The 25315-nt window shown below is 45.4% G+C and overlaps 1 protein-coding gene across 3 annotated transcripts in view; it reads left to right on the top strand.

Annotated features, from left to right (window-relative positions):
• Nucleotides 1-25315, top strand: part of MLLT3 (MLLT3 super elongation complex subunit) — a 292903-nt gene that overhangs the window by 256387 nt on the left and 11201 nt on the right. For all 3 annotated transcript variants that reach the window (XM_075559984.1, XM_075559983.1, XM_075559985.1), the window contains 5 exons: nt 9436-9511; nt 11310-11439; nt 14185-14284; nt 21775-21846; nt 23080-23151. In XM_075559984.1, the coding sequence (XP_075416099.1) occupies nt 9436-9511; nt 11310-11439; nt 14185-14284; nt 21775-21846; nt 23080-23151 (450 nt within the window). The remainder of the gene's footprint in view (nt 1-9435; nt 9512-11309; nt 11440-14184; nt 14285-21774; nt 21847-23079; nt 23152-25315) is intronic.

Below are 25315 nucleotides of genomic sequence, written 5' to 3'. Positions count from 1 at the left end.
CATGGGAGTTTTGGGTGCCCTGGTCTACAGGGAACGTCTCTGGGTGGCACCGTGTTGTAGCAGAAAGGCGTGATGAGCCACGGCCACGAAGATGCGGTGGAGCAGTATGCTGCATCTGGGAGAGTGCTGGAGTCACCATCCAGCAGGCTTGCTTTTTCTCTTTGTGTTTTTGACCCACAGAAAAGGACTCTAGCATGTTTTCTAAAAAATCTACTGTTCACCTTATTGGGGAAGACAAGCCTCATAAAGAAATTATTTTTGCAACCATCCACAGGCTTTGTTGTATGAAACGATGCTGAGGAAAAGGCTGCATTTCTGACCTGCTGTGAATTACACCAGTATTTTATTTTATTTTTATTAGCTTTGTTTTCATCTTTAATAGTTTTATTGCCATATAATTCATACAATTCAGTGGCTTTAACATTTTAAAGAAAGTTGTGCATTCAGATTAGACATTTTAAAACCAGCATTTTCCCCTTTGGTATGTGGCTAGTTTGGAAATCAAAGTGTCATGGAAAATAAAGTGTGAACAAATATAATAAACTAAAGGAACTCATGTTGCTGCTGCTAGAATAGAAAATTCAACCTTCACATTTAATAGAGCGAATTCTTTGAGATCGTTGCCCAATGACGAGAATGAATAAAATTGCTCGACATTTGTGTAAGTTTATAAAGAGTTCGTGTGGAGCCCACCAGCTGCTCCCCGGGAGAAAGCCGGGACACGCTGCTTTCATCAAGACCACAGCCTTGGCCGCCCTCTGGGGCAGTTGTGGTCTGTGTCCTAGAGAGCTGCTGTACATTCATCACTGTGAATTGGAACCATTGGTTGGGTTTGGTTGAAGACACCTAAGTGCCGAGCATTTATTTTAATGTGTTTATTTTTAACAAAGCTCCAATGTTAATTAGCAAGGAAACACAGTTAAATGGCTTGGTGAGAGGATCTAGGTTTTAGTTAGTGCATTTGTGTTAATTGCTACCATTACAATTTCTTAAATCCTCACAAAGTTCACGCTAGGAGCCCAGTGGTGCAGCAGGTTAAGCGTTGGACTGTTTCACCCACAACACCAGCAGTTTGAACCTATCAACGGCCTCATAGGGGAAAAATGAGGCTGTCACTCCTATAGAGACCTGCAGCCTCAGAAACTCAATGGAGCAGTTCTATTCTACCCTATAGAGGGTCACTATGAATTGGAATCAAATCAATGGCAGGGGTGGTCGTTTAATATTTTAAAGTTGTCATTCAAAACTGAGAGCTATAAACATCGAGGCAGACCTTGAGATGTTAGCTTCAGTCCCACACCACAGCAAGAGCACAACAGAGAGTGTTGCATGAGTTGTCTGGTTTCCCGGGGCATGTAAAAGTTAGGTTTACCTTGTAGTCCGTGAAGTGTGTAATAGCGTCGTGGAAAGTCTGAGCTATTTTGAGAATGACTAACCTGTGGCACAGAGACACAAAGGAAGCCGTGCTGTTGGCAAATGGCACCAGTAGACTTGCTGTCGCGGGGTTGCCGCACACCTTTAAGTTGCAAAAATTGCACTATCTGCAAAAAGCACAGTAAAGGTTAGCATAATAAAATGCGGGTTGCCTCTATTGCATGCTGTTTAGAACTTTGTCCCATTTGATACTACCCTTGTATATGTAGGGAACACAAAATGAATTCTCATTTATTTGAAGCTTCTATATTCTGCACAGGCAAATTACTTCACAGGTGACCAAGTAGTTGTGTGGGCAACAGTTTCAGCATTTTCTGAGAGCCCGATGAGCAGGGGTGTTTTGATATCAGTTGGTCAGTTTCAATGAGAGCTAATTACAGGCGATTCCATCAGGAAATCTTTCTTTCTTCCTATTTCCCTTTCATGAAGAATTACCGATCCTAACACACACATGCGTGCGCACGCACGCACACACACCATCCTTCCATCTATGAGACCAATTAGAAAGAAAGAGACGTCTCTGCTGTCACAAGTGATGTAGTTAATAGTCACTCGTGAATTAAACTGAACTTCTACAAACACCGATTTGCTCCTGCTACAGTGACCATTTTCATTCCTACAGCACTTCCCAACTAGGGATTCTCCAGCCAGTGATCTCTTAGCACACATCTGGCACATACTTTCTCTTGCAACAACTGGATTTCGGGAAAGAGCACATGTTCTGGCCACAATAGCAGCCTTCAAAGTACAACGGGTGATGAGAGATAAAAGACTCAGAGGCTCTTTCTGCTTGAAAGGGAGGAAGCGAAAAGAAAATTACAGCCATCTCTAAGTGTGGAAAGGGTCTCATGGAGAGAGATTTATAGACCCTTGCCTCCTCCCCAAGGCCGTTTCGTTTCCTAATGGGATACTGTGCCCTGAGACAGGGACTGAGGAGTACAAAAGACAGCATTTAATAGTACTTGTGTAGATTACATTAATAATGAAGATTGCTAATGCAATTGTAAAATTAGAGGTGCCTCAAAAAAAACCAAATATCTTGGCATCTAGGTTGGTTTTTTGCCTGTAAGTGGATGTCACTTCAAGGACTAAGGCAGGCCTGCCCCGAGCCATGCTGCTTTCATCGCCTTAGTTGCGATAGAAGCTGGAGAGCAACTAAGGAAGAGGGGGAAGCATCAATGCCTTTAACTTTGGTGCTGGCAAAGAGTAGTGACTATTCCATGGACTGGCAGAACAGTTCAGTTCTCTGAAGAAGTACAGCCAAGTGAAAATGGTTCGGCTTTCATCTCAGGTACTGTGCTCATGTCTTCAGGAGGGACCGTGATGCTAGGTACAGTAGAGGTCAGGAAAAAAAGAGAAAGACTTGTGATGAGATGGACTGACCCAGTGGGTGCAAGCATCGCGATGATGAGGATGGCGTAGCACCAGGCAGTATTTCGTCTGTTGTGCAGAGGGTCACCCTGAATCAGGAGTGACCTGGTGGTACCTAACAACGTAACAAATGGAAAACGTACCAGAAATAAGGACCTATCTTGTTTTGCTGACAGTTATGATAGTAAGCCTTAGGGTCTTGCTGTATTATTAGAAAATGACTGGCACAACAAGAGCTTTTAATAATAAAAGATCCCAAGAGATTACATGTAATCGTATTTGAACATCAGGTTCACTCAGTTTGTCATACTTCATGACGAGGGCCTGCACACAGAGGAGAGGTGGTCACAGACGTGAGTAACTGATCTGGCGATATGGGTGTCAGCTTCTTACACACCAGTCTCCCTCCCACCCAACCCCACCTCAAATTCACCTGTTTTTAAAAGGGATGTTGGTAGTTTATTTGAAGGATGACATCTACTGAAGGATTAAATTCTTTTGGGAGCCATAGGGTTTTGCATCAAAGAGCTAGGAAAAAGAGGGTGGATGACTCTGGAGGGAAAATAAGATCATTGACTGCACTCTCTTGCCAGGCAGCCATGCGCACTGGTCCTTTTCCTTAGTGCCAGTGCCAAGAGAGTGCGGATGATGCCGAGGAGAAACTTACGGAACTGGTCATCAGCACCCATTGTGGTACGGATTGGATACATGTTAGAAGCCACCCTGACGCCCAGCGATGGAGACCCTGGCGTGAAGTGTTTTCCCTTAGCACCATGTTGCGCTGAGTATGATTGACAGGGTAGCTCTTATGGACACAGAGATGATACATTTTTCACAAAGATATCCGTGTTTTTCTTCTCTGCCGCTGTTATAATTGGGTGTTCCTGTATCCAGGACATTGCATTCACTTATGTGGACGTTTCCTAGGTTAATATGTGTGGTGGAAATAGTCCTGGGTGCAAAGTAATCCTAGCTGAATCTACTTAAATAGTGTCCTGGTGGCATAATGATTGAGCTCTCAGCTGCTAACCCGAACGCCAGTTGTTCGAATCCACCAGCGGTTCTCTAGGAGGAAGGTGTGGGAGCCTGCTCTTGAACAGAGCACAGACCTGGCAGCACTGCGGCAGTTCTGCTCTGCCCTGTGGAGTGCTGTGAGCTTGTCCGTAGGAGTTGGACTTGATCCCACAGCAATGGGTTGCTTTGGGTTGTAGTTACTGTAATTTCAGTGTTTCAACTCCAACACCTGTAGAATGGGGATAAGAAAAAATGAAGTAAAAAATACGATCGGAAACCAAACTCACTGCCATCGAGTCAGTGCCAGCAAATGTACATAAAAAGATTCGTTATAAACCAGAAGATCAGTTACTGACATGTGTATCCTGTCTTGTTTTCATAACTTCACTAGATGGTAAAGTTATATTTTAGCATGTTTTTTAAAAGGGATTATTAATAAAAATCAAATGAAAATATAAGTTATCCTGCTCCTAGCAGCCTTTCAGCAATTCATTCTTATTGCTTATTCCTTGTTATTACTTTTCATTAGTTATTTCTTTGTGAAACTTTGGCCTTTTATTGACTTAGCTATCTCAATATTTTACCTATTAAAGGAATTGCCAAACCGGAGTTCACCGATCTGATAGAGAACACATTTCCTCGTTGTTTGGAATGCATATTACATGCCATTTTTCTTTGAAATTAAATGTGTGTTTGGAAGTTGAGTGGATTATCTACAATTTCTCAGAGAGGAGAAACTAGAGGAAGTAGTCTGTTAAAGATTTTTTCTGTTTTATTTATTATTTATTAGTCTTATTGAGGCTCTTACAGATCTTATCACAATCCATACATTCATCCATGTGTCAAGCACATCTGTACATATGTTGTCATCATCATTTCAAAGCCCCTCCCCTGTTACATTTTTTATGCTAAGCAAAAAGCTAGGTTATGTGTAGGTTGATTATTAAAATTTTTAAAAAGGACTAAGCTGACGAGAATCTAGCACTTTGGTTAGGAGTGATGAAATTTGAACCAAGAATAAGTAAAATGCATACAATTTTCACTCTCTTCTTAGAACTCATTCTTGACACAATCATTCTATACATTTGTGTGAAGAGATTCTTTGTTATGAAGCACAGATTAAATTCTCATTGCCATCAAGTTGCTTCTGACTCATGGTGACACCGTATAAGACAGGGTAGAACTGCCCTTGTGAGTTTCTGAGACTGACTCTTATGCGAGCCTAAGGCCCCATTTTCCTCCTGCAGAGCAGCTGGTGACTTTGAACGGCTTACAGTGTGGTGAGCAGTCCACCCCAGAACCACTATGTCACCAGGGCTCCTTCGAGGCATAGGTAAACATCTTATTTGAATTAAAACACACACACACACATACACACCACACAATCAATTCAACAGAAAATTTGCCTACTTTAAAGATTGAGTCAGTGAAATTTTGTTATTCATTAAACAACTACTTCTGTCTTCTGGTTACTTTAGAAGTGAGCATACTCCCAGAGTAAGGAACAGTGCCAAGGTTGTGCAAGCCTGTTCACGTGACCTACCTTGACAGGTGTTCTCCTTTGAAGCACTTAACCTCAAGGCGCTATAAACATGTGGTTTTTCTTACTTGTTGTCTTAGACAAAAATAATCCTCTGTAGAAAATCCATTACAAAATGATTTTGTATAACCACTTAGTGTTGAAGCCTGCTTTGCAAATCTTGGTAGGCCCATTATTTTGGCAGTGGAGCTGTATCTTGTTTTGGGCAATGGGAAATTTGTGATCCTGTATGAATAGTAGCAGTCAGATTTCGGTTAGCTACCAGGAGAGTAGTCCTGCGCTAGGTGTTTTCGCTTTATTATATCAACACAACTCTATCATTTCTACATGAGATTCAGTGCCCTCACTCTGTCTCTGAGGATACTAATGCTTCCTGCGACTCCCCCAAAATGTGCTAACTGGCAAGCAGTAGAATCAGGAGCCCCAAGCCTATGCTTTGACTCAATGGCAATTACTAGCATGCTTTACCCTCATGGAGCAAATCAAATCAAAGAAAACTCGTGACTAGGGTCAGACAGCCTGGTAAGGTAGCTACACATATGCTTAGAACATCAGTCAGGAGAGGCTCACTTTTTTAGTGGAGGAATTTGGGTATTTTGACCGCAAGTCTCAAGTTAATCGGCAGGGGGAGAATGAGAACCTCACTGGTCTTCCTTGCACCTATTTTCTGGTTTAATGTGTGCTTATGCAGACACATCTTAATGTTTCCTGGGGGACAGGGTGTGGAGATGTGAATACCGCAATCCTTTCAGTCATTAAGACCCACTGCCATCAAGTCGATTCTGACTCCTGGGGGCCACATAGGACAGCGTAGAACAGCTCTGTAGGGGTTTTGAGCCTATAAATCTTTATGGGAGTAGACAGCCCCGTCTTTCTCCCATGGAGCCACTAGTGAGTTTGAACGGACAGCGTTGCTGTTACCAACCTAACATTGAATCCTCCATACCACCAAGGTTTCCTGCCCAGCCCCTTAGCGTTTCTAAAGCCTGTCATCAACTCTGTTTATAGTGAATATTTTTGACAAATAGAATACCCTTTTCTGGCTTATGTAATCTTTTTTTTTCCTTTTGTATTTTGGAGGGTAAATCTGAATCTTAAAAATTGTGACAAAGAGCAGACTTGGTTTAAAGAGAAGCACAGCTTTGTTTTGTGGAATGCGCTATCCTGGACCCCGTATTCCAAACCTGATGAATCAGAACCTCAGCTGATTCCCCACAGACTCATGGTTTTGAGTCTCTGGGCCCCTCGATTGGTGGCTCTCAAAAGTCTGGTTGGTCCTTGGACATTAGCACATTAGCATCCACTGGGAATGTGGAAAAGATTCAGGTTCTCAAACCTACCCAGACATAGTGAATTACAGACTCAGGGTGGGGCCCAGTGGCCCATGTTTTAACAGTCCCTCTATGTGATTGTGACTTGAATGGAAGTGTTTGTCACTGCCTGAAGATAATCTCTAAAGTCCCAAAGCTCTGAAAATCCCACAAATGTTCGTCTTGACTGCCAACATCTTTCAGAACAAGCTATCCTGTCTATCCAGCCCCGTTGGTTTAAATTTTCTATTTTAATATTCTCACTGACATAGTACATTTGCTATTTTAAACTTCCTCCAGTGCTTTGTGGAAGAGTCAGGATGTCAGTCATAAAAGCTGAATGGCAAGCAAATACGCCCGCTAGGATTTGTCATTTTCTGATGGTTAGCAACCCTGGAATGATTCATCTTGCTTGTGGTGACGAAGCTCAAAGAAAGCTGCTTCCAGGTTTGGCTTGGGCACTGCCAGGATACTTGAGACGGACGGATCCGTGGAGCATGGTGCTCTCTTGGCATCTCATGACTAACACTCTTCCAGAGCGCTCTGGTAGACGGCCCCTTTAAGCCGGGTGCCAGTCCAGCAGCATGGGAAATTAGCACTGCGCACTGAGACATCTTAGCTGGCTCCCAAATGGTTTCCAGAGCTATCAAAATAAGACCGTGTGCAGGCACTTTTCATGGCTGAACACAGCAACTTGGAGAGGAACAGGCGGCCCCCGCGGCCCTGGGAGAAATGTTTGCAGCTGGGCACTGCACAGAAACGCCAGCCAGATACCTTAGAGTGTGGCCCTCAGCCTTGGGGCCCCAGTGGAAGGGCCGCTAGACAGAACTGAAGTTACCTCAAGCAACAACCAGGGATAGGACACTCCTGCAAACTCAAGTAAATCACGCGGTGGTGACGTTTGGTGGCCGCCTGCTGCTCATTAGAGGGCCCGTCTGCCTCCTTTCCTGTGGCCGGAGCAGTAGATTGCTGACACCTGTTTTCCCATCCAGCCGGGAGGTGGAGGGCGCGTTAAGAATGCCCGAAAGTGCTTCCTTGTGTCGGGGTCTGCCGTGCGGGGTGGGGGACTGGTGCTGAGGGGAACCTCCGGCTGGCTGGCTGGCCGGGACCAACTGCGATATGAGTGGGATTAAGAGGATCTCATCGTCTTTCTATCAGGGGCTTCTGCTGGGGCGCTCGGCCCCCCGTGAGTCGCCATTGGCAGTTGGAGTTCGTTCGAGTTTTGTTGTTTTAATGCGCCGTGTAGTTCACTCTGGAGGAGGCCCTGAGAAACATGGTCACCCACGGAGTCCAGTAGAACGGTGCTGTTTTGTGAACTTGGGAAGACCGCTGCGAATTCTTTTAAAAGAGAATTTCGTTTTTGCTGCTGGAAATGTTCACCGCAGAACACACCCCGACAACGGTGTCTGCGTGCACCGCACCGCCGCTGCATGGACGATGTGCACCCCTCCCTGTCCCCAGCTGCCCACCCCCTCCCATGGGCATAATCATTGTCCCCTTGCTTAGTCTGACCTGAGTTGTGCTTGCCAGTTTGATTCCCTATAGCTAGACCTTCAAAAGAGCCCGAGGCTCCATGCAGTAGGATGTCTTGGACAATAGGCGTATGCTGCTGAAGCAATGGGTGCTTTTTAGAAAAGGGTGGAAATCAGCCACACTTTCCTGCCAACATCTGGTCATAAACATGAAATACCGTTACATTGGTGCCGTCATCAATTCCTTTGCAGAGTAGTCCGCGGCTGCTCTTTCTGTGTTGACCTGTACGGGTACATCTCATAAATCCTGCGACGGACAGTGGGCCAGATGGTCTGGTGTGCTGTCTTGCCGCACACAGACACTGCCTACTGTTTGCCATGCGTTCTGCTAAGTATCGAGAGAGAACCAGAGAACCAAGTCAGCCTGCCTTACTCAGTGAAGCGCTGACAGTCAGCAGTCTCCTCTGGCGTAAAGACACATTTTCAGAGCGGCGGTATACTTGGAAACCTTCTGATGAGCGGGCAGGTGGTCCCCTTGCTGTGCGCTTGGACAAGTGGAAGAGAATTGTGAGCTGGGTGCGTTCGTCAAGGGGGAGGACGTGGAGCAGATTTGGATCCTAAAGAATGGGGAGCACTCACTGAGCGGGGAAGATGGATGGGCGTGGCGCGCTGGACAGACGGCTGGGTAAAAGATGTTCTGTTGTTGTTGTGCCTGGTTGCACCATTTGCCCTGACTCATCTGCGGAGCTTGGCCAGATCGCTTATGAGTGCTGCCTTCCATCTGTGAACTGTGGGTGAAAGGGTTAGGGTTGGGTCATGGCCTTGGACCAGAGTAAAATTAACTGGCTCATAATGTGATTGAACTAGTGACCTTGGCCTCATTACCACTAGATTTTAACTGGTTGAGTCAATCAAACCTTGCAGAAAGGGTAATCAAGGTATCATTCAGAAAGAGACCTGCTGAGCCGTAAACAGAGTAGGGAAATCAAAGCCGGGTTCTTCCCACGTGTAAAGCAAAGGCATTTATCTCTTAATCCTTGGGTTTATCATTTATCTCTTAATCCTTGAGTCTATAGATTTGCTTCTGCACCTAGTAAAACTGAAGTGGGCAAAACAAAAGGATATCACGGCTTCCTCATCTCGGTACTTTGGCCTTTAACAAAATGCGTGTCGTTTTCTTACAGTCTCAGGAATATTTTTCCAAAGGGTGCTGAAAGCAGGAATGTTGTTTTGCGTGTCCGTTAGATGTGTGTACCCTGTTCCTTAATTTACAATGTCTTTCTCTTCTTTAAAGTCAGAACAGCCTAGCCCTGCCAGCTCCAGCTCCAGCTCCAGTTCCAGCTTCACGCCTTCCCAGACCAGGCAACAAGGTACCAACCTCTCCCAGGCCACCTCTGAAACCCTGTGTCCATAAAGCATCCTAATGAGTTGATTTATAACCTATCTCCTATGGTTTTATTATCTGAATGATAACTTGGCCTTTATGCAGTTGGATTTATTTCCCCTAGGAATGCACTTGAGAATTATCCTGATGTATGAGACCAGGGTCTAGAAATTCCCCCCTTTTCCAGCGCCTGCCATCAGATACCCATTTTACAAAAGGATTATAGGCGCAGCCCATTCCAGGGAGTTCCCAAAGGAAATACAGTAGCAGAAGCTGGCTCTGCGAGGCTTTGACGTGGGGGCGGCAGATTTTCACTCTCCCGTTTGGACCCATCCATTTTACTTCCTGTATTTTTCTAAACATTAATACGCCGTCCTCCTTAATAAGTGTGACTACTTTTTAAAAAAAATACATATTTTCCTCTGCATATGTACAAGTGTAGCATGAACTTGAAAGAGTCCAAACTAGAACATTTTCTAATTATAGAACATTTCTCCCCTTTTATGTGTGCATGGAAAAATCTTCAAATGCTGCCCGTTTTTATTTTCTTTAACACGAGCGGTGTGTTCGTTCCAAAGGATAGCTTGTTTTTACGCATCGTATTGAACATGACTGTTTTCATTGACCACACAGAGTTCTCGATGGCCGAGTATGTTTTGAAAAAGGGTGATTGTATCATTTGGCTAAGGCTGAGCTTCCAGGAAAAACAGTGAAAATAAAGACAGAGATATTTGTCTGTTCAGAGTTTGTGTTCCTCTGACTTCCAGGGACTTAAGCGGAAATTGGAGGCTGGCAGAATGGGAGGTTGTGGGGAGTCAACCGTTATTTTAGACCTGAGCTTTTGAGGCCGCTGACCTTCATAACTCGCATCAGATTGTAGAAAGTGCCTCGTCTGGAATGAAAGCTCCTCTCTCACTTTTTTTGGTTGCCATTACAATCTCTTCTGTTAAGATGCAAAATATCTATCTTGGTTTCCCCATATTTTTAGAAATAAAATAAAAATTAGTCACCCAACAGAGTTCTTTCTGTCTTCTCAGTTCTATTTGCCACCCCACCCCCTATTCCTTACCCTCCTGATAAAATTGGTTAGTAGTTGATTCCCTTCTCCCATTTAATATTAGATACTCTCTTAAATTTTATCAGCCCCTGATTTATTCCATGCTCTCATCTATGTAAATACATGCTGGTATTTTGCCAGGAATTTCTTTTAAAAATAGACTGGAAATTGGCTGTATGAGGTTGTTGCCACAAGACCTTGTGTCCAAGATCAATATGAAGATGAGAGATAGGACATTATACCATGGAATCGAAATACCCTATAATCTGAACTTGACGGTATTCTTTGCTTGACCTGAAGTTGACCTTGAAATAAAAGGAACAGCTAAGCCTTAATAGATCAAGAACTACCACGCCAAGACTGCGTTGCCCAGAGCAAGTTCCACCCACAATGATTTACTAGTCTCCACTTTTCAATACATGGATTAACCTTACAAAACAGTCAATGTACGAATAGGTTTTTCTGTTTCATTTTATCGATATAAGTTTGGTTAGGGACGAAAACAGCATAGGGAAAAATATGCTAGAAAATCGATTTCTTAATAAACATTACAGGAGCACCTATTATAAGAGAGTTTTGGAGTTCTACCCCCCCTTGTTTTATAAACTGCGGCAAGATGGATCAGGTCATGATCGTCTCTTAGCCGAGGGACAGTGCAGGGCTCTCGTTGCTGGTGAGCATTCTGTCTGACCTGGCCTGTTTGCTCCGCTTCATTGTCATCCCTCAGGGTCTTTGCGGTCTATCATGAAAGATCTCCATTCTGATGACAACGAGGAAGAATCGGATGAGGCAGAAGACAATGACAATGATTCCGAAATGGAGAGACCTGTAAATAGAGGGAGCAGTCGGAGTCGCAGGTGAGTGTCTCCTAAGGAGAGAGGTTGCCTGCAGTGGAAACGTGCTTTTTGTTTCTACCGACGGGGGCAATCGGCACACAAGCATAAAACGCCGAGAACAATGGCAGCACGTATGTGGCCCTGGCAAACTCAAGTTCATCTCCAAAGGGAATGACTCATTCCTTTCCTCAGAAGAGGCCTGGTTTTGTTGGGAAAGTTTGTAGGAAAAAAATTCCTGTGAGAAGTCCTGATTCTTGAAAGTCAGTGCCAGGCTGGCAGGATGGCTGAAATGAAGGGTGCTTTTTCTTGGAGAGGGGGTGTAGGTCAGTCGCTAGGGGTAGGCCGCAGCCGCTGAAAAATTGTGCTTTGCTGTTTTTCGTTTGAAATACATAATTGGCTTCAGTGAATTATGTGTGACCTAATTAAATCGAGAATCACCTGTGTGTGTTTTTCGGCAAAGACATTCCCTTTAAGTGTGCTGACAATTAGGTTTCTTAAGTAGCTTTAATGCTGTGAGGCATAATTTTGCATTATAAAAATGGTAATTCATGTCACTTATAATTAATAGTCAGGTTGAAATTGCCTCGAGGATTTTATTTCTTTATCATGAGGAAAACAAATAACACGCTTATTTTAATGTGTTTTGAGTAGGAACAAAATATACTACTTGAATTTAAAACCTGTTACATTTATAATCTGTTGCATTAAATATTTTCCTATTGTCCCTTGCTGTGTAAGAAGGCCCTAAAATTCTTAAAACAGAATACTATCTGAACCCAAATTGAATAAACTCTATATTTTCTAATTGGAAACTCTGCAAACACTCCTTAGGTTGTGCCCAATCAGATTTTTCTGTTGTTCCCTAGGGCCACGGTTAACACCAGTGCCCGCCCCCCGCCAGACTCCCTCTCTATTCCTTCTAACCAGGAGGACATAAGACTACGGCCTTGCTTTGACATCTCCACTCATTCACTGCCACCAAGCCGATGTCAACTCAGAACCACCCTCTAGGACAGAGTCGAACTGCCCCTGGGAGGTTTTGAGACTTGTCACTGTTTACTGCAGCAGAGAGCCTCATCTTTCTCTCAGAGATAGCCTGGTCGCTTTGAACAGCTAACCTTGCCATTAGCCACCCCACATGTAACCACTACGCTGCCTCTTGAAGACTTTAACTGTACAGGAAGGAAATTACTAGGGCAGAGGGGTCTGAAAGGAGACTGAACCTTGGGGTTTGGAAACTTATTTATATTAGTCAAACTTGATGTCTACTGGCAGCGCTCAGCTTCAGCTGTTGCAAGCTGCCTGGCCTGTTTAGACCATTTCCCCAGATGCAGTGATTTTGAAGAGCTGAGTGTTGTGTTATTAACTGTCGCCCCGTCCACAGAGTCCCTGAGGGTCACTGGGCCACACAGGGGGCTGTCTGGTGGGCTGTTGGGAGATGGTCGTCTTCCTCTCTGCCTGACGTTTGCTGTGAGCACAGCGGGGCTAAGGTAACATTGGACCTTGCGGGCGCTTGTGAAGTCTCAACTCTCTGATTTTAAATACCCATCCTTCCAGTCCAGTCAAGAAGCAAGTCAACATGGCACGTCAGCTTCACTTTTCATTAATGTGATTTCGTTAAGGAAAACAAGTTCCATCGTTTTTGCTAAATGGATGTCCCAGGGCATCCTTTGCTTCTGTTTCTCGCTATCTTATCTCTCCAAATATTTTACAGCACTGGAGTGTGATTGCCTGTTTAGAGCAAGAGAAGAACTAGCCTGGTTTCTTGAGCATTGCCTGGTTCTGAGAAGAATAATTTTCTAGATTACAGTGTGCCCAGAGAAAGGGAGGCAAAGGCTGAAGGGCGGCATTTTCAGAAGGAGGGCAGACATGGAGCAGTGTCAAATACAGAAATACATCCTACTCTGGCTGCCAAAAGAAACCCCATTGTAATCTGACCTGAAGGGGCGGACAGAGGCGGTAGTTTTATATGTTTAGCTGTTGAGAGCGATATCACTGCATTTCATTTAAGCAGTTGGCCCAAATACCGTTCCTTCAGGCTAGCATATTTCCCGTGGATGCCGTCTGCATTGTGCACACGCCCCGAACTGGAGATGGACTTGCGCGCTTGCACCTTTGAAACAGCGGGAAGTGGTTCTACCTGCTGGGCTTCCCATCCGCTTCTTCACATGTCGCCCTGAGCTGTCAGGGCTGCCAGGCTGCTACCCACATTTGACTTAGCAATGGCTTCCACATCTGCAGCCTGCATTTTAGCGAAGAGTGTGTGTGTCCGTCTGTCCGTGTCTGCGTGTGCTTATCTGTAGGTAGCAGAGTGAAGGGAAAGGAGAATTAAAAAAGTAGTATCTTACAAACGGTCTCGTTTTGTTGCCCTTCTGCAAACTCGGGTCACCCGTTCGATGCTAATATGTGGATGGGCCTGGAACATGCAGCTCAGTGAACAAATGTCACCAGTAAGGTAGGGTGGCTGGGCAGCACTGCTCGGCTATGAATCTTAGACCCACCACGTTTGCCCCTGTGACCCCGAGTCACAGTGTCTGTGTCTAGGAAATAACGATTATGAGATGGGAAATGGTAGGGAAAGACATGAACACTGATGCAGACACAAAATCAACTCCGACACACGTTAGCTTTTGTTGCCGAAGACAAGCTTTGTCGTGTTTAGAGTGTGGATTCCTTGCTCTGTATACCCATGACCAGCTTATTTTTTTAACGGAATCATCTGTTTTTATTCCTGTGTATGACTTCTCTCCCTCTCTGTCTTTTCAGAGTTAGCTTAAGCGATGGCAGTGACAGCGAAAGTAGCTCTGCTTCTTCACCTCTCCATCACGACCCTCCACCGCCCTTATTAAAAACCAACAACAACCAGGTAAACTGCTGGGTGTGCACTTCTCCAGACGCTGGCAAATGAGGTGTCACCATTTTTATACCACACACACTGACCTTTGACCTCTCCATTACCCACTGGTGCCAACCAAATGGGAACCCATGGCGTTGGATTAAGCCCCTAGTGAGGGGTCAGATAGCCTGTGTCGTTCTTAAAAGATGAGCATGCACATGGACTGCCTTCGTTACGGAGACTAGATGCAGGAGAGGATGGTGACCGAAAGAGTCCCCCGTTGACTCCCCAAGGCCTTTCCCCGTTCACCTCAGCAGTGTGTAGGTGACATAATGAATTAGAATGTGACTTGTGACCAGTAAGAGCCTGCTTCTTTGCTCTAGCACTCTGTATTTACTGGTGGGAAATTCACCTTTAACATCTGAGCCTCGGTTGCCTCATGCCTCCGTGGGGCTGTTAACATCTATCTACCACATTGCAGCAGAGGAGCAATTACTGTACGAGAGGGTCATGAAGCAGTGCCAGTACCAAAGGTGGTGGTTGGTGATGATAGGCGCTTCGCTGTGGTTAGCTCATTCACAAAACGAGGACCCTCGTTTATAATTATAAGACATTTTTAAGTGCTTTTTCAGTCCCTGTGCTGGGCATATATGAAGAGCATCTGATTATATGAAGAATGGAGCATCAGGATTGGATGAGAGCTGTTCACAACCTTGCACTTGTGGCATCAATCCATTGTCACCCACGTGTTGTCCAATGGATTGATATCAAAGTGGTCTTGATGCACTTGCTGATCAAGGACTTCAGCCTTTAATATGGATTACAACTCAATGTTGGGAAGACCAAAATCCTCACAACTGGGCCGATAGATAACATCATAATAAACAAAGAAAAGATTGAAGTTGTCTATAGATTTTTATCTTGCTTGGATCCACAATCAGTGCTCATGAAAGCAGCAGTCAAAATCAAATGATGCATTGCATTGGGACTAAGGTGCCTCTGACCCAAGCCATGGTGTTTTCAGTCACCTCATAGTATGCATGTGAAGGTTGGACATTGAATAAGGAAGGCAGCAGAAGAATGGGTACGTCTGTATTATGGTGCTGGAGAAGGATGTTCACAGTTCCTGGTCTGCCAGCAAACAAGTCTATGTTGCAGGAAGTTCAGCCAGAATGCTCCGTAGAGGCAAGGCTGCGAGACTTCCTCTCGGGCACTTTGGACATGCAAGCAGAAGAGAATACGGCCTGAGAAAAGGATATCACGCTTGGTAAAGTAGAGGGGCAAGAACAAAGGGGATTCCCTTGACAAGATAGATGGACATGGTGGCAGAAATCATGGCGAAGGCATACAACCAGGCAGGGTTTTGCTCTCTTGTACAGCGGGGCCTGTAAGTTGGAACCAACGCGACGCAATGGCACTTACCAGCAGCTGTTTCTAAGTGCAGAGAGAATGGGGCTGGTCATCATGCAGCCATAGGCTCTAAAACAAGCAAAAAGAACACTTACTAACGTGACCATCAATTTAGGATGCGGTTATTTGGACAAGGCAGTACTTTGGAGGCTGATGATGATGAGTTTTTGTTAAGCCAATGATTAAGAAGGGGTGTTTAAAATACTTCACTAAAGGAAGCTGTTTTCCAGCATGAATCTTGTGGAAGTCTTGTTGTGCAGTAGATTGATCATCTCATTACTGTTACGTAGTTCTTATCTCATCAGCTTGAAAGTGTGTGCCCTTTTCCCTGAAATGACACTGTATCACAGGTGTCCTGTGGTTTAAAATGGCCCTGGTGGCGAACTGGTTACAAGTTGGCCCGCTAACAGCCAGGTCAGCAGTTTGAGATCACCAGCCAGCTCCTCAAGAGCAAGACAGGGCTTTCTCCTCCTGAAAAGAGTTACAGTGTCAGGAACTCACAGGGACAGTTCCTCCCTGTCCCACACTATGAGTCAGCACTGCCACGATGGCAATGAGTTGTGTTTGAGAAACTTTGAATTCAAGATCTCTGTCTTACTTGGAAAGTGTTGTTTTCTTACTGACGACAGTTTCTTTCTAAAGCTTGTGTTACAGCAGAAACAAAAGTTCTCTGACACTGTGAAATCCCTCATTAATAAAGTTTATCCACAACCAAAACCCATCCTTGTAAAGACGGAGGGCTCCTTGTACCTACCCACCACCACCTCCCTGCCATTCACCCACACCTTACCATTGCAGTTCAACCAGTTTCTCTTTATGCTCCACTCGTGATTGGCCACCCAGCATCATTGCCTGTAGCCAAAGGAGTGTTCATGGAGCTAGTTAATTCTTGATCCCCACCCTAGTCCCCCTGTCCTCAGCATGTCTTACCACCCTCACTGCCAGCCCTGCCCCTTGCCCAACCAGCTCTCCCTTCTGTCATGCCTGGCCCCCAGCACCCGCCCAATTATTTGGAGAGAAGGTAAAAAGAGGAAGGATGTAAGGATCATAGCCAATCAGTGGAGATCAGTAAGCTGGCTAACTAGATAACAGACTCTTTTATGAATATTTGTCCAAATATGAATTGATGAAAGAATAGCAATTGGACCTTGAATATATTTTTATATCCAAATTGATATAAATCGCCAGGCTGATTTCTGCTTTTAGGGTATAGTGTATTAAAATTGGGAGTCCTCGTGGGATCGTAGGTTATGTTTTGCCATGCTAAGCCACTCTGCCAGAGAAAGAGGAGCTTGTCTGTCTCTCTGAAAAGTTGCCACCTCGGAAACCCAGGAGAACAGTGCCACTCTGCCCTGGAGGGTGGTTCCGAGTTGGAGTCAACTCAACGACAGTGGGTTTATTTTATTGTGTTGATTTGGGTGGCCCTTGCCTTGTTGGACTCAAGCTTCCAACCTTTTGGTTAGCTGCCAGACATATTAATTATTTAATTCACCACCAAGCTCAAAACACAACCGTAGCTCACTGTCATTAAGCCGATTCCAACTCGTAGACATTCTACAGGACAGAGCATAACTGCCCTCTATGGGTTTCTGAGACTATAAAACTTTTCAGGAGTAGAAAGCTTCATTTTTCTCCTGAAGACGGGCTGGTGATTTCAAACTGCTCGCCTTGCGGCTGACAGCCCAACTCATAACCTAGGCTCCTCCCCAGGGACTGGAGTGGGCCTTAGTAACCACCTTTGTCTCCTTCGGCCTTGAGACCATGCTTGTTCATCAGTACGTGTCACTCTGGCGAACCTGTATCGCTGCCCTGCTAACTTAATAGTTGCCCCTGAGCCCTTTCTGGATGAGCAGGCTCTGGCTGACCCTGACTTTCAGGAAAGACTTGGAATGTTTGTCAGAGTTTTTTTCCGACTGTCCAGCTAACAAAACCTACAACGGATAGATAGCACCATCTCTTTGGCGAGGAAGAGCATGACTTTATCCGGTTAAATGACATGCCACTAGTTTCTTGGCATATGTTTATTTGACAAATGTAACTTCACATATGGAAACCATCAATCTGTCAGTGATACTCTGTTACCTATCACTTTCCCCATGCCCGTCTAAGCATAAGAAAGCCCATATGCTTTTGCTTTCTGCCAATCTAGGGGAGGAGATGCCTGTACCCCAGCAGTGCGAATGACATCCCCGGAGCTGGACAAGCAAGGAGGGTTCTTTTTGTTTTTGCACGGAAGGTTCTTCAATGTAGTTTAGGACTCTTTTCTTCACCCGCCCAGGGTCAGGTGGAATAGTCTTCCTGTAAGCCAGGCCCTGGCTGGGTCTTCTAAAGATTATGATTACTGTTATTATTATGTCCTATTTTTCCGTGCTCCATCATTAAGTTAAGGGAAGCAGCGTCAATGTCAAGGAACTAGAAACGCCACTCAGGCCCAGCAGTGTGCTTTCAGCCTGATTTAGGAAGGTATGTGATCATCTGAAATGAGAACACCCCTGTGAGGGCTGAAGGTTTTCACATGTGAAAAGGTTCCTTCTTCCGTAGCCCCTGGCCCCTCGCTGCCCTGGAGAATCCCTCCCACCCCCCACCCCTGATTCCTGTAAAGCACTTGAGGTTTACCTCTTCTCATATCTTTCAAGGACTGGGAATGAAAGAAAGTCAGTGCTAATTGAAGCACCCATTTTCTAACCCCTGAAGACGAAAGCCAACCAAGAGGGAACCCCATGTCAACAAAGCAAGGAATTAATCTGCTTCGATTACCTGTCAATGGTGCAGAGCCACCTGTGATCATTCACATGAAAGGCCGGCTGGTAGAGATCCCAGCTGCGGAAAAACCCGGTTGTCACTCCTCACAAAGGGATGCTGGGAAGTATGATGTGCTAAGGCTGATGCTCACTCAGATTGTCAGCCCAGGTGGGCTGTGAGTCACGGCGCTCGTTTGCAGAGACTGAAAGGAGCCCAGGTGGCACTGTGGTTAAGTGTTTGACTGCTAACCTGTAGGTTGGCTGTTTGGACCTACCAGCTGCTCAGCTGGAGGAAGATGTGACAGGCGACTTCCTTATTAAAGACTAAAACTCGGACCAAACACGCTGCCATCGAGTCGATGCCAACTCATAGTGACCCTAAAGGGCAGGGTAGACTGCCCTTGTGTTTCCGAGACTGTAGCGTTCACAGGGGTAGAGCGCCCTGTCTTTCTCCCACAGAGCAGCTGGTGGTTTTGAACTACTGACCTTGGTGTGCTCACTCAAACTATGCTGCCAGGGTTCCTAGTCAAGGTTATAGCCCTGGAATCGCTATGGGCAATTCTACTCTCTCTTAACGGGGTCATGATGCTTCTGAGTCAACTCCGCAGACATGGATTTTTAAAACCGTTTTATAAATGTTGCATCTCACCAACTGGGCTTCTGTCTCCATCCATATAGCTTCATGGGGAATAAGAGTTTTCACCACTGTAATCAGAGATCACCTTTTCATCCCAAACTTCCCTGATAAGAATTTCAGACAAAAGCAAAGTGTCAGATCCCTTGGCTATAGAGGGGTCAGGGGGAGCTTGGAAGGAAGGAAGCGATCCACCAAGTTAATATGCGGCATATCATAAATCACCTCTCCACTGAATGGAATTAAAGCAGCCAGTTAAACTGGTTTGGAATGGGCCTGTGGAAGACAAGGTGCTGGGACTTCCACATTGTGGAGTCGTTTCCCTCCAGATAAGACAGGATCATAAATAAAACAATTGTCTTCAGCTTGGCTCAGCTCTCTTCCAATGAGGTTTTGACAACGCTGTTTATTTTGGAGCCTTGAGAGATCAAAGAAGGAAGATTAAGCCAGCCCTCTCTGAGCTGCCTCTCCTAACTTGAAGCAGCTCTCACTGACACCCGGCGCTTTTGTTCCTACCTTCCACGCAGCTTCAGAAGAAAGACACTGGGATTTCAGTGTGGTTTGGCCTTCGGGTGCTGAGCACTTAGGGACTGCATTGGGGCACCTCTGGGGTGGGACTGAAACCGCTCCCCCTAATGCTCATGTTTTCTGCTCATAAGGGAAGATGGTAGATATTTCTAAACCTAGGTTGCAAGGTTCTGTTGCAGATACACAGTGCTGGGTCACTTACACACCCAGACTGCAGTGAGTTGGGGAAACGGGCCAAGAAAGGGGCCCAACACCATGGGAAATCTGTTTTCTTGTGCACAGGCTGGCGGCAGACAAGGTTCCCCCTTGCCGGCATCCCCGTGCAGTGTGCTGAGCTGGCCAGCCAGTGAGCTGAGTTGGGGAGGAGTGCCATCTACTGACCTACTCACTCCTCCTACCTCGGTCTCTGCGCACTGTCCATGTTCCCTGGGGGCTCATTGCCAACAACAATAGAGGTGGGGGGGGGGCGTTGGTGGTGGAGAGCCCTTTGGTTTCCCTTTATCTGGGAGCATGGGTCTTTATTTTGTTTTTAAATGGATAGCCTTGCTTCTGCTGCTTACTAATTTCCTTGCATTACCAAAAATATACCGTGTTTTAAATCAAGCCAGCCAAATTAGCCACTTGGTTGTCTTAGGGATTGAAACAGATGCCATAAGGTGGTGTGAGAAGCACCATTCTTACCTAGGCATTCCTCTAAATTCAATGGAGAAAAAAACAAAACAAAACACCCTTGAGAAGTATACAGTCATGGCCCTCTCCCCCAGAAGTAAACTGTTCGTTATTAGCAGTGTAACTTTTTACTGCTGAAGGAGAATCGAGAGCTCTCTTGCCCATCCCTCTCATTGCCTTTTGATTTCATTTTTTTGACTTCCCCAAATGTTTTAAAGTCCATCAGACGGTATTTCCTCGAAATTAAAAATGTATTCACCCTTAAAAATCTCCTTTTAGTTGTGAAATATGGCAGGCCTGTGAATCAGTAGGAGACCTAGTGACGTAATGGTTATGTGTTGGGCTGTGAACTACAAGATATCAGTTCAAAACCACTAGCAGCTCCAATGGAGAAAGACTGGGCTTTCTACTCCACTTAAGAGTTACAGTCTTAGAAACCCACAGGGGCTGTTCTACAGTGTCTTATAGGCTCACTAGGCGTTGGCATGGGCTCACTGGTGGTGAGTGAATCAGTGCTGGGTTATTAGGATAGAGAGTGGAAATATGAGGCATCCTAAAAGAAATAATCCCTTTTTGTCATTTCCCCCCTTCCTTACTATTGGCCTCAGATTAGAATCACTGTTAATCAGATTAGCCTGATTAGTAGGTAATGAGGTTATGATGAGAAAGATAAATTACTTTGCTTTTCATGCCTGTACATGTTGGTAAATAATCATTAATAAGGAGAAACTGCCCTTTCCAACAAAGACCATTTGGGAATGGCCTTTTTCATAATCCTCAGTTTTTTAAGATTCTGTCTACTTGTGCCACTGTGTTTATTAAATAATTCACTTATGTTTTTTATCAATTAGTTCCATCTGATAATCCACCACCAACTGGGAACAGCATTCGAGTTTACTGTACTTAGCCTGCATTGTAACCTGTGCAGATGAAAGGGAATACACTGTTTTATCCTGGATAACAGATCATTGTTCAAAATGGAAAAGCTGATCCCAGTTCTTCAGTCTTGGAGCTGGAGAGCTTCAGGTCGAGAGCCACCAGTGTAACTGAAGGCCATCTTAATTTCCAAAGCCGCTTTACCTTCCAAGGTGCAAATGAGCTGTAGAATCCCAAGCCAGGTCTCAAAGAGGCATTTGAATGTTTCTTTGGTCTACCCCTGCATACTGAGCCAGGTATCCCTGGCAAGACAGCAGAAGGAATAAGAAAAAACATGTTGCCGGTGTAGACTGTCGTCTCAGTGGAACTTAACTGCTCACATGTGCATGAGCGTGCTGTCACGGAAGAGAATCCACCTGGCAGGTTTTGATCGGTTCCCTTATCACCCACAGCTTTTCTCTTCTGTTTCCGTGTCTCAGCATGGCAGATACAAATACTTTACTGCCCAAGAAGACATAAGAGAAGGAGTCAGAAAACACAGGGAGGAGACAGTGCCCCTTGGCAAGGGATGGCTTTGCTTTGCAACCTGTCGCTCAGTCACTGCCTTGCCTTGTGTGGCTGCTGGAAGTCAAATGTAACCCTGTGTTCTCTTTGATCCCTAGATTCTTGAAGTGAAAAGTCCAATAAAGCAAAGCAAATCAGATAAGCAAATAAAGAATGGCGAATGTGACAAGGTAGGTTCGCAACCCATGACTGAGCGTGGCGGCACGGCCATGTCTGTTCCTTTGTGTCTCCCTGGATCGGCATTGCTGGTTCCCCTTTCAGTCCCTCCATCCCAAGTGCTTTGTACTTTGTTTCTCGCGTCTTCCTGAAGTCTTCAGTGTGTAGCTTGGTCTTATGCTAGCATGGTGCCAGCACCCCAGGGATTTTAGGTGCATTAATTGAAAGGTAAGAGAATTGTGGCAAAGGTAAGGGGGTAAAGAGAGGGACCCTGGGATGCAATGGGTTATGCATTAAGCTGATAACTGAAGGGTCAAGGTCAGTGGTGCAAACCCACCAACCACTCTGCAAGAGACGGAGAAGGCAGCCTACTTTGGGAGCAGCTCTGTTCTGCCCTTTGTGGTTGCTGAGTCAGTATCAATGCGACAGCAGTGGACTTGGGGGTTAGGAAGGGGCTCAGGACTCTCCGGTGAACAAGTCACCTGATCCTGGTGCCCCATACTTTTTCAGAGCTCATTGTACAGCCCCAGTCTGACTGGCGAGCCAGCGTTGGCCTGATCTGAGCAAGGCCCTAAAGCCTTTGCAGGGTCAGCACTCACAGAACTTTCCTTCCTCGCCAGTGCAAACAGTGCTCACGGCGACATCCGTGCAATCGTACTCACCAGAACCAGGGGGCCTGAGCATGTGGAGAGGGTGCCTCTCTGCCCCGCAGAGTGCACCTGCCGGCCCAGATGCTAATTGGGTTAGTGAACTCTGCTTTCCATAAGGCAGTCACCAGCTGGCATTGTTTGGGACATAGTAAGTGTAAGCAGGAAGAATGTTTGGTTTGAGAATTTGTCCTGATGTCAATGGGAATGGATGTTGTTCCTTCCATTTTCAAATTTAGCATTAACATAGTTTTAAGAATAACATATGACCTTCGCCCAGGGCAGCCTGTTTAAACTCAGAGTTTACTGCTGAGTCCCCTGATCTCTGGGAGAAGATCGGTCTACCCACTTGAATTTTGTTGAGAGCAAATAAATACAGGAATTGCCTGCTTTTATTTATATATATATAACACCTTTTTTCTTTTCAAGCTGATATGATAAAAGTAATGGAAAGGGTGGTCAGCAAAGACCTTTAGGGACTGAGTTCACTCTCCCTGGCCTGGGGGAGAAGGGGAGCATCCAGCCTTTGCTTGGACTTCCTTGCCGGTTCATGTGCCACTTCTAAAGGTGTTTGTCCTCTGGGGGCATCCTCTCTTTCAGGCGTACCTAGATGAATTGGTAGAGCTTCACAGAAGGTTAATGACGCTGAGGGAAAGACACATTCTGCAACAGGTGAGAACTGCCTTCCAGAAGTCTCACAGCTGAGTTTGTCCTTGGCTTGTGTGATAGTTCTGGCTGCAGAAGCTTGGGGGAGGGGGCACAATTCTGAGGCCACTTGGAAGGCGGCTTTGGGCCTTTGTGGTTGGTCTCCCATCCTTGCTGCTGAGGGCAGATGAAGCCTTGGGCACCAGGAGAAGCGATGCCGGCATGTAGTCGTCCCTGAGCCGCTGAGCTCAGGGAGGGCATAGGAGGAATGCAGAAACATGGGGGGACCGGCTGAGTTCATGGGGTGGCAGTGATCAGACTGAGTCAAGGGTTGTAAACATCTGTGATTCAATTTAGTTACTTTTTGTCCATCTGATTCTAAAAATAATTTTTCCCTTCCTTTACACAACATTGCATTGTAAATGCAACTTAAGAGAGTGGAGCGGCTTCTGTTAAGACCGTGTGATGTTTTGTGATGACACGAAGGTTGTTTGGGGGTTTCAGATCATTACAGCACGTGCCTCTATTGCATCAACAGTGGCTCCTGATAAAATAATTTTATTTAACTCCCAAAGAGAAGGCTGTGTGTTCTCAAATCTCAAGCGGGTTTATAAGCTGTTTAACAGTGTGCATTTTTTTTTTAAAACTACTCTCAAATGACTTGTAGCTAGAACTGAGTCTGCTCTGCGCCAGCTCAAGCACTCTCTCCCTTTCTCTGCATGTGTGTATGTGTTTCATTTTGTAGTTTTAAATGCTTAATAGCTGATGGCCACGTTTATAGTCTGTGTACATTTTGGTTCAAGTCTATAAATACACATTCTCAAACTTGCCAAGTTTTCTAATTGGCTTGTTAGGTTTCCTTTTTTACATTATTTTATTGTGGTTAAGACATTATGGATACCAAACCCATGCCATCTAGTTTATTCCAACTCACAGTGGTCCTAAATAGCGCTCCCAAGGCTGTAAATATTTATAGTAGCAGGTGATCTCATCTTTCTAACGTGGAGTGAGTGCCTGGTAGGTTTGAACCACTGACCCTGTGGTTACTAGTTCAGTGCTTACCAATCCCACCAGGGCTCATTCATGTACTTACTCATGCATTCACATTCATTCTCTCTCTCTCTCTGTGTGTGTGTGTCTCTCTCTCTCTCTCATTTACCAGTTAAACATTTTTTACATGTGTAATTCAGTGGCATTTTAAAACTGTATAATTCATGATTAATGGCTAGGCAGTTACCACCTCTATCATTTTCAATTTATTCCACCATCGTTAACAGAGATTTCCCATTTCTCTCTGGTCACCATTGATACACACTGGCCTCTACGTTTGCCTGTTTCCTCTTAAGTGGGACCACCCAATATTAGTCCTTTTGTTGTGACTGCATTATTTCACTCTCTATATCAGGAGCTCCTCGGGCTGAGCTATATTCCATTGTAGTCTATACAACACATTTTGTACCCATCCATCTATTGATGGATACGTACCCGCCTAGACTTGTCAACAGCCCTGTGGGAGAAAGTCCCATCAGTTTGATCCTGTCCAGATTATAACCTAGAAGCCCCTATGGCACAGTTCAACTCTGTCAGACGAGGTCACTGTGAAATGAATCAGCCTGGTGGCACCTAACAACACAAAAGTTTTCAACAAATGATGATGAAGACTACAAGGACAACAAGCTCTACAGCTGCAGGACTGTGCTTCCTAATTGCACATTTTGCATTTCCTTTTAGGTGGGGGGGGGGAGGGGAGGGGAGGCAGCATTTGTGTGGCTCGCCCTAGGGCATGTCCTCGGACTTTGGTTGTCCTTTTCTGTACCTTTCCCGGGTCAAGTGGAGAAGGGCTTTGCTGCCTGCCACTCAACAATTACTTGTAGCTAATTGACTGGGTGCTAATGTCAACTTGTCTGTCCATCCTCCTATTCTTTTTCCAAGTGCCAGCTCAGACCCACAGTGGAGCCCTTGTCCAATAAACCTACTCACGTCCAAGGTGGGCCCCAAGGGTTAAAGAGGTTTGGTCTTGTACGAAGGTGGAAATTTGGGGGGCAGGGGTAGGGACACCTTCACAAGAAAGTCCAGGGATGGGCTGGCGATCGGCAGAAGCCTGGGCTTCTTACCTTTCCTTCGGCATTCCCAGTTTAACATCGCCCTTTATAGAGAGCTTTGAACGAATGGCCAGGGTTGTTGACTTACT

Source organism: Tenrec ecaudatus, chromosome 10, assembly GCF_050624435.1.
Source record: "Tenrec ecaudatus isolate mTenEca1 chromosome 10, mTenEca1.hap1, whole genome shotgun sequence".
Lineage (NCBI taxonomy): Eukaryota > Metazoa > Chordata > Mammalia > Afrosoricida > Tenrecidae > Tenrec > Tenrec ecaudatus.
Note: the sequence above shows the minus strand (reverse complement) of the source record. Positions and strands in the feature narration are given on the sequence as shown.